General features: G+C 49.6%; 1 protein-coding gene across 2 annotated transcripts; it reads left to right on the top strand.

Annotated features, from left to right (window-relative positions):
• The first annotated feature begins 2,654 nt into the window (after positions 1 to 2,654).
• KLF4 (KLF transcription factor 4) lies at positions 2,655 to 7,297 on the top strand. Of its 2 annotated transcripts, XM_073346006.1 has the most exons (5): positions 2,660 to 2,977; positions 3,073 to 3,190; positions 3,457 to 4,309; positions 4,406 to 4,570; positions 6,274 to 7,293. In XM_073346006.1, the coding sequence occupies exons 1-5, from the start codon at positions 2,973 to 2,975 to the stop codon at positions 6,447 to 6,449; spliced, it is 1,317 nt and encodes a 438-aa protein (XP_073202107.1). In that variant the 5' UTR covers positions 2,660 to 2,972; the 3' UTR covers positions 6,450 to 7,293. The 2 variants fall into 2 exon arrangements, with proteins under 2 accessions (XP_073202106.1, XP_073202107.1); XM_073346005.1 differs by having other exon boundaries at positions 2,655 to 2,977; positions 3,457 to 4,570; positions 6,274 to 7,297.
• Positions 7,298 to 8,865: the final 1,568 nt, after the last annotated feature.

Genomic DNA, 8,865 nt, shown 5'->3' with positions numbered 1-8,865 from the left:
CTCTATATTTGTGCATGGAATCACTTTTATGTGTTATTTCAAATGCCCCTCCTGAAGTTCCTGTGGTGATCTGCAGGTGGAGGGGAGAAGAATTCTGAAGACAGAAGTAAATTCCAGTGCCATTTCTATGATTGTGAAATCATGGAAAGCAAGGGGCTCTGACTTTATTACAGTATTTACATTACTGTTACAAATCCAAATGTTTGTGGGCACTCATCACCTATTTTCTAGGTATACTTCGCCCTAGTTAAGAAGAACCAAGCAAAATCACGGTGCAATGGTTATACAATTAGGGTTTCAGAGTAGCAGCCATGTTAGTCTGTATTTGCAAAAAGAAAAGGAGGACTTGTGGCACATTAGAGACTAACCAATTTATATGCGCATAAGCTTTCGTGAGCTACAGCTCACTGCATCGGATGCATTCCTTGCTGTAGAGGATGTTGATCAGGTGGTTCCGCAGTTTCTTTGAGAGCGTGTGGCACAAGCTGTCAGCATAGTCTGTGTGGTATGTAGATTGTAATGGATTTTTTACCTTCAGTCCTTTTGGTACGATGTCCATCTGTTTGCATTTGGAAAGGAAGATGATGTCTGTCTGTATCTGTATGAGTTTTTTCATGAAGTTGATAGATTTCCACTCCATATGGCTAAATGCAGTGCCTTGCATAATGACCGGTTTCAGAGTAGCAGCCGTGTTAGTCTGTATTCGCAAAAAGAAAAGGAGGACTAGTGGCACCTTGGAGACTAACCAATTTATTTGAGCATAAGCTTTCGTGAGCTACAGCTCACTTCATCGGATGCATTATTATTATTTGGTATTATCCATTCACCAAAACTTGTAGATTGTGCAAGGACTATGAGGTTGTGACCTATATAAGTGCAGGTAACAGTGCAAAAAGTAGCTAAAACTGTTTTTCTTTCTTTAATAATTGTATTCTCTGCCATGCATTGTCAGGGATTGAAAAAAGCACATGCCCAGCTTTCATTATCTGAAGATAATCTTTCAAAAGTAAACCAATGCAGAGCTGTCTTCCTGAGTCTGCAGACTGGCAGTTCCAGTGCTTCTATTCCTCCTCACAATTCTGCCAAGCAGCATGAAGTTAACAAGGCTTTCATCAGTTTCCGCTGTTATTCAGAACCTCAAGGGTGACAGTAAAACTGAGAAACATGGTGCCACTTTCAGGCTGCTCAGGAGAACTCTAAGTTCAAGCCGAATCAGGCACTGGACCTATTCACAGAGAAGTTCAATCCCCCCCTCCCCCCGCCTCCCATGGAGTGGGAGGAGGGAGGTGATTTCTCCCTTTGGGTCTTGAAAAAACAAGAGTGAAACAACAGGAGGCAATGTTTTCAAAAGGGGTGAAAAAAATCAGATTTGTCTTCCCCTCCCTCCATCACTCCCTTCCCTGCATCCCTCCCCCTTACCCGCTCTCCATCCTTCACCTTCCCCTTCCCTCCATCCCTGCCCCCTTCTTCCCCTCCCTCCCTCCCTCCCACCCCTGCATCTCTCCCCCTTACCCGCTCTCCATCCTTCACCTTCACCTTCCCTCCATCCCTGCCCCCTTCTTCTCCTCCCTCCCTCCCTCCCCTGCATCCCTCCCCCTTCCCCGCTCTCCATCCCTGCCCCCTTCTTCCCCTCCCTCCCTCCCTCCCCTGCATCCCTCCCCCTCCCCTGCTCTCCATCCTTCACCCTTCCCTCCATCCCTGCCCCCTTCTTCCCCTCCCCCCATCACTCCCTCCCCTGCATCCCTCCCCCTCCCCCGCTCTCCATCCCTGACCCCTTCTTCCCCTCCCTCCCCCCATCACTCCCTCCCCTGCATCCCTCCCCCTTCCCCGCTCTCCATTCCTGCCCCCTTCTTCCCCTCCCTCCCTCCCCCCTGCATCCCCCCTCCCCCGCTCTCCATCCTTCCCCCCTCCCTCCCTCCCTCCACCCCTGCCCCCTTCTTCCCCTCCCTCCCCCCCTGCATCCCCCCTCCCCCGCTCTCCATCCCTGCCCCCTTCTTCCCCTCCCCCGCTCTCCATCCTTTCCCCCTCCCTCCACCCCTGCCCCCTTCTTCCCCTCCCTCCCCCCCCTGCATCCCCCCCTCCCCCGCTCTCCATCCCTGTCCCCTTCTTCCCCTCCCCCGCTCTCCATCCTTCCCCCCTCCCTCCCCCCCCTGCCCCCTTCTTCCCCTCCCTCCCCCCCCTGCATCCCCCCCTCCCCCGCTCTCCATCCTTCCCCCCTCCCTCCCCCCCCTGCATCCCTCCCCCTCCCCCGCTCTCCATCCTTCCCCCCTCCCCTGCATCCCCCACTCCGCCCGCCCCACCCGGCTCAGGTGCGCGCGGCGCTGGGGCTGGCTCGCGGACGCCTCCCCGGGGGCTGGCGCCCAGGCCGCGCGCGCCGCCGGCCAGCTGCGGTGCTGGCGTCACGGCCCGGCCCGGCCCGGCCCTCCCCCACGTGCTCCCAGAAGGTTTGTTTTTGCGGTTGCCGCGGCGACGGTGGGCGGAGCCCCGGTGGCCACGCGCGCGGGGCGGGGCGGGGGCCGAGGGCGAGGGCGTTATAAGCGGGGCGGCCCGGCCGCGCGGCCTGACAGCTCCGAACCGACCGGGCCGGCGCTCTGGGCGCGAGCCCCGCACCCGCCCCGCAGCGCCCCGCACCGCGCCCCGCCCGCAGCGCCCCGCACCCCGCCCGCAGCGCCCCACCTCGCGGCAGCGGCGGCGGCTCCCCCATGGCCGCGGCGCGAGCAGGGGGTCCCCGGGAACCGCCTCGCGCCTCTCGCGGCGGCGGCTGCTCCGGCCGGAGCCGCCGGCGGGGATTTGGCGCGGCGGGGGCCGCCCCGCGGGCGCTGTAGCTAGAGGGCGTCGGTCTCGCCGGGGGGTTTTTTTTTCCCTGTTTTTGGCGCAGCTTTGCGGCCCCCCCCCCCCCGCGGCGTCCGAGCCTCTCCCGGGGCTGGGCTCTCGGCCGGGCTCCCGGCGCCAGCAGCGGCCCGGGCACCTTCATGAGGTGGGTGGCGCGTGTCCGCCCCGACCGCCCTCGCCCGCCCCGGGCCCGGCCCCGGCCTCACCCCTGCGCCCGTTTCTCTCCCGCCTTGTCCGCAGGCAGCCGCCCGGCGAATTCGACATGGCTCTCAGCGGCACGCTGCTCCCCTCCATCGCCACCTTCGCCGCGGGCCCGGCGGCCCGGGAGAAAGCGCTGAGACCGGCCGGGGCCGGCAACGTGAGTACCGGCCTCGCCCGGCGCTCCGCGGCGGGGCCCAAGGGCGGCGGGCGGGCGGGCGGCGGCTGGGAGGCGGGCGGGCGGCGGCCGGGACGGGCGCGGGGGGCTCGGGGGCCGGGACGGGCTCGGGGGCCGGGACGGGCGCGGGGGGCTCGGGGGCCGGGACGGGCGCGGGGGGCTCGGGGGCCGGGACGGGCGGGGGGGGCTCGGGGGCCGGGACGAGCCCGCCGGGGCTGATCGGTGCCTGTGTCTGATCCTGCCCGCAGCGCTGGAGGGAGGAGCTGTCCCATCTCAAGCGGCTGCCGCCCGCGCTCCCGGGGCGGCCCTACGAGCTGCCGGCCGAGCTGGAGAGCCAGGCGAGCGGCGGCAGCCGCGGGGCCAGCCCGGCGCTCATGGCCCGCAGGGAGGCGGAGGAGCTCAACGAGCTGCTGGACTTCGACTTCATCCTCTCCAACTCGCTCATCCACCAGGAGCCGGCGGCCGTGGTGGTCTCCGCCGCCTCGCCCCCGGCCAGCGCCGGCCCCTTCGCCTACCCGCTGCAGAGGGGGGAGCCCGGCCTCCTGTACGGCGCCGCCCGGGAGCCCGCCCCCGCCGCCCCCTTCGACCTGGCCGACATCAACGACGTGTCCCCGTCCGGTGGATTTGTAGCCGAGCTGATGAGGCCGGATTTGGACCCGGTTTACATGCAGCAGCAGTCGCCTCTGGGCAGCCTGCACGGGAAATTTGTTGTGAAAGCCACGGTGAACATGGGGGAATACAACCACATCAGTGTTAGCGGCAAAGGCAACCCGGCTGCTGCCTGCACGGACAGCCCCGGAGCCCCTTACGGCTCCCTGCCCAGGATGTGCCAAAAAATCAAGCAGGAGGCAGCCCCTGCTTGCACCATTGGCCAGCCGCCGCCTCCTCCTCCAGCCCAGCAGCACGAGTTCCCCTTGGGGAGGCCGCTGCCCAGCAGGACTAACCCCTCCTTGGCTCCAGAGGAGATGATGAACAGCAGAGACTGCCATCCTTCCTCCCAGGGGCTCAGTCACCTGCCACTACCCCCAGGCTACCATGCTGCCCCAGGCTACCCTCCTTTCCTGCCAGAGCAGCTACCGCCAAGTGCACTACAGTATCAAGGTCAGTCTAAGTATCTAAATGTTTCAGGAGAGCCTTTAAACGTGCCTCCCTTGGTACAAGGGGTGATGATGCTGACTCCACCCTCTTCACCTTTAGAGCTGATGCCACCTGGGAGCTGTCTGCCAGAAGAAACCAAGCCAAAGAGGGGACGTAGGTCGTGGCCCAGGAAAAGGACCGCCACGCACACCTGCGACTATGCAGGTTGCGGCAAAACTTATACCAAGAGCTCTCATCTCAAGGCACATCTTAGGACCCACACAGGTAAGGTCCATTCAGTAAGGCTTTATTGGCATGGCAAACTATATAAGTGTTACCAAAGTGTATGAGAGAGACGGACCCCTTTCTGGGCTCTCTTTAGGGAGGTATAGTCTGCTCAGGTAATTAAATACAGCTGATCCAAAAATGTTGAATCTCCAAAATGTTTGATCAGATAAAAGATTGCATTTTTGTGGGGAAAAATAATCCTGCTTTTTCACTCAGTTTTTAAAAAAAAAAAAAAAACATGCAATTTATGGCTTTACCTACTGGATTGGAGGTTACTTCATGGCTCAAAATGACTGACATGGCAGGGTGTTTTTGCAAATGAAAAGATTTGTCTGCATGTCTATTGCTATGTGGCTAGTTAATTGGCAGGTACAGTAGTTGGAAGTCAAGCTGAATTTGTTGATCTAGATAGCACTGGCTCAGCTGTGTGATAGGAGTCTATGCAGTTACCTCCTTAGATTTTACTTTCTTTGCTCGTGGTTTACAACTTTTTCTGTTGTCCTGGTTTGCTCCTCTAACTGGAGAGAGTCTATTACTGGCATTTCCGTCGCAGTTCTGAAATCAATGGAAGATAATGTTGCTTGCAGGCGAAGCAAGATACTCCCAGAACACTTTTATAATTTTGTATTGATGACATGATAAAATTTGTAGTCTACTTTTAAGTTATTCTTCAGCTTTATTATCACAGCAAGAAATCTAGTTTAAGGTTCGACTATTGGAATAAAAGTAAAATAGTAAATACATTAATATTGGTATTTGAGCTTGATCTCACAGGTATGGTTTAACTTTGCCACTGAAGAATGCTTACTGCAGTAATGAAGTTGGTGAAAGTATTTCTGTTAAATAATATTCACTACTTTTGACATTCTCTAAAAGCATGGTATAACTTAGATTTGAATTATTGAGGATCCCTGAATGAAGTGGTAGGAATTGGAATCAAAATTTATTCTGTGAGTGGAGAAGGTAGGAAAGAGATAAGGGACATCTCAGGGTTTAGAGTGCAAACTATGGTACTTATCATGTCCCAGCTAATGTCAATGCAAGCAGGATTGGGTTCTGAATTTCTCCAGAGATAAATGGCTAACAGTTTTTCGGTATTTTCAGATTGGATGGATACTTTCCAGAATGCTAATGAGCCGAGTCTATAATCTTTAAGTTCCCACTGAAGTCAATAGAAGCTTTGCTTAAAAGGCCATGAGATTGAGCGCTCTAATTTCATAATAAAGTTGTTCTAATGAAGTTTCAAGCAGGTTCTTTATTCCCTAAATCTACTATAATCTAAATCCATTTCATCTGAGCTGTTTCTGTATTGATACTATTATCTGAGCTTTGTATTCTAAATTCCTGCATACAAGATAAAGACTGGAAATAATAAGTGTTGTAGTTAAGGTTTCAATAAAAGGAACTCTCTTATAAGAGACATTAAATCATACTGTCATGCAAAGACTAGATGTATTTTGCCCTTTGTCTGATTTTAGCATCTTTGTAGCTAGATATATATAAATTACCACAAAAAGCCTTATTGATCTTATTTTCTTTAATGAAAACATTAATTTTCCTGTATGTTATCAAACATTAATCAAACTTCTTGAGTGAAGATGTTAATAGAAGGCTGGAATATTATCCTTAATGGAACATACGAAAGTATGTGCATGTCTGCAGACAAATATGGATTTAATTGATGTGATTTTTTTTTAAAGGAGAAAAACCATATCACTGTGACTGGGAGGGCTGTGGATGGAAATTTGCCCGCTCCGATGAACTTACCCGTCACTACAGGAAACACACCGGCCACCGCCCTTTCCAGTGTCAGAGATGTGACAGAGCATTTTCCAGGTCAGATCACCTAGCCTTACATATGAAGAGGCACTTTTAATCAGAAGCAGTGGATCTTTCCCATACTGCCATAAGAGATTCAGTATTTACAGCACAGACTGTCTTCCACAAGAGGGAGGAGCCCAGCTAAAGCACTACAAGGAATCATGGTGAAGTCTTCCAAAGAGTGGAAATAAATAATCAAATGCAAATGTTGGAACTCTTCTTTTTTTAATTATAAATTAAAGAAAAAACATTGGGGTCAATGACTGGATCTTCTATCATTCCATTTCTAAAGCCAACTTGAATATCTCTGGACTACAAAACGCCAAGGAGTGACTGGAAGTCAAGGATATCAGGGTTAAATAGACTGTTGGGTGGGGAGGGGAGATTATACAGGGAGATTACATTCCCTTAAATCTTGTTTCAATGCAATATGAGATGTAAATGTCATCTTGTCTTTTTTTCCTTCTAAAAGCCATTACTATGTTAAAAGAGGAGGAAGAAATTCAGGTACAGAATTGTTTAATAGCCTATTTCATGGTGCTTAGTGACTGTTGGTTCTAAAGGTACCAAAGACAGGAAGCCAAAGTTCTCAAACTGCTGCATATCTGACAAGGAAATATTTTTGTCTTCCGATCTACAATTATGACCTAAGTCAGGTAAATAAACCTGATTTATTTCTTTTTTTCTTAAGAAAAAAATTTTATGCAGACAGTCTGTAATGCACTGTGGTTTCAATGTGCAATAATTTGTACAATGGTTTATTCCCAAATATGCCTTAAGCAGAACAAATGTTTTCTATATAGTTCTTTACATAATAAATATGTAATATAAATTTAAACAAACGTCTATTTTGTATATTTGTAAACTACAAAGTAAAAATGAACATTTTGTCGAAGTTCGTATTTTGCATATTCCAGTTGAAAATAAGTTTTAAATAAACCTATAATATTTTATCTGAATGGCTTTCCCACTTTTTTCTTCTATGCATTTGTGTCTAAAGAAACCTTGCTTTTAAATACTCATGAATGTCTCAGTACCACAGTCCCTTACTCAGACAAAGCTCATAGGGCAAAGAACACAAGATTAGGCTCATGCATTTCCAGGTCTGCTATAAAGCTTTGTCTTTAGGAAAAATGCACTGAAAACTGGATATTCTGATTAGCGAGCCCTTGCTCACCTCTCTCCTCTGCACCAGAGAAGCATACTTCTCAGTTTTAAACTAAGGTCTTTTGAATTACTCACGGTTAGAGTGTAACCAACTAAAAGGTCTGTCTGAGACTTAAGAGCATTAAAATAAAAAACCCTTAATCTTCAGAAACTGGAAGTCTTTCCATGGTTTTGTATTGAACAAACTTTGTGTGTCTTGAGTGCAACACCCATATGACTACCCGACCTGAAGTTTTTACAGTTTGAGTTTTTAGCTTCTGTTCCTGTAAAGTCACATACATAAGCTGTTAGGTTTACACTGTTTATCTTTTCATACTGCTGAGAAATTCATGTAATATCTTGAAAAAAATCAACTATAGGCTAGTAATAAACTTGGGGCATTGTGAATGTAATTTCTTGGCATTACATAGAGTAGTATAATTTCATGTGCACTGAAAATTCCCCATGACTTGTGAATTTTGAGTGTTCAGGGAATACAGGTGTGCATGGCCCAAGTTGCTTCCAAGAACCTCAGTTAAGCCGTATTGATTCTTCTGCACTGAATTCAACAAGCTGTGAATGCTATGCATTAATATTAAAGATTTGTTTAGGAGCTACAAAGTCAGTGGTTACAACTAAAGTGCTTGATCCTGCAAACACTTCAACATACCCTTATACCTTTCTCACTTTATTGAAGTAAATGGAACTAGTTGCATGAATAAGGTAGTCATTTATTGCAGTAGCATGTAAGGGCCCATGATGGCTCAAGGCCCCCTTTGTGGTTGATGTGATATAAATACATAACAAGACTGACTGGTGATCAGTGTTAGCAAGATCAGGCCAAAACTGGGACTTTTTGTAAAAAGAAACAAATGGTCGTCCACTGGTTTAAAAATGTCATCTAGGTATTTTGCCTATACAAGTTGATCAGAATGAATAAAGTAGAACATGGAAAATTATTACTGATAGGGTCAGTTTATATTTTGCAGTTTCTGTAAAAACAAGTGGTAATACTGACTTGATTTTCTTTTTTCAAATCTGTCTCAAGAATGCTATTGGATTTCACATTTTGATGTGTTCTTTCTTTGTGATAACTGGTCACATCTCTTACTAAGTCCATGCCTTACTGATTATATGCATTCTTGTTCAGTTGAAAGGTGCCTTGACTTGTTTGACATACAGGTAATGGAAGTGAAGGAGAGTATCCTTTTAGATTTGCAATTAATTTAGCTTTGTCTATCGGGTAGAGTTAGGAGTCACTTTTTGATCATCAGGATTTTTAAAGTTTAAAATATTTACAGTAATTGCTTTTGACCTTTCATGTT

Source organism: Lepidochelys kempii, chromosome 5 (genome assembly GCF_965140265.1).
Source record: "Lepidochelys kempii isolate rLepKem1 chromosome 5, rLepKem1.hap2, whole genome shotgun sequence".
Lineage (NCBI taxonomy): Eukaryota > Metazoa > Chordata > Testudines > Cheloniidae > Lepidochelys > Lepidochelys kempii.
This window is presented reverse-complemented; position numbering and strand designations above follow the sequence as displayed.

What these genes read in the sequence shown, in the direction of transcription:
- KLF4 (XM_073346005.1), top strand. An exon ending in GACCGGCCGGGGCCGGCAAC is followed by an intron (nt 3,191 to 3,456) that starts GTGAGTACCGGC and finishes TCCTGCCCGCAG; the next exon opens with CGCTGGAGGGAGGAGCTGTC. An exon ending in ACATCTTAGGACCCACACAG is followed by an intron (nt 4,571 to 6,273) that starts GTAAGGTCCATT and finishes TTTTTTTTAAAG; the next exon opens with GAGAAAAACCATATCACTGT.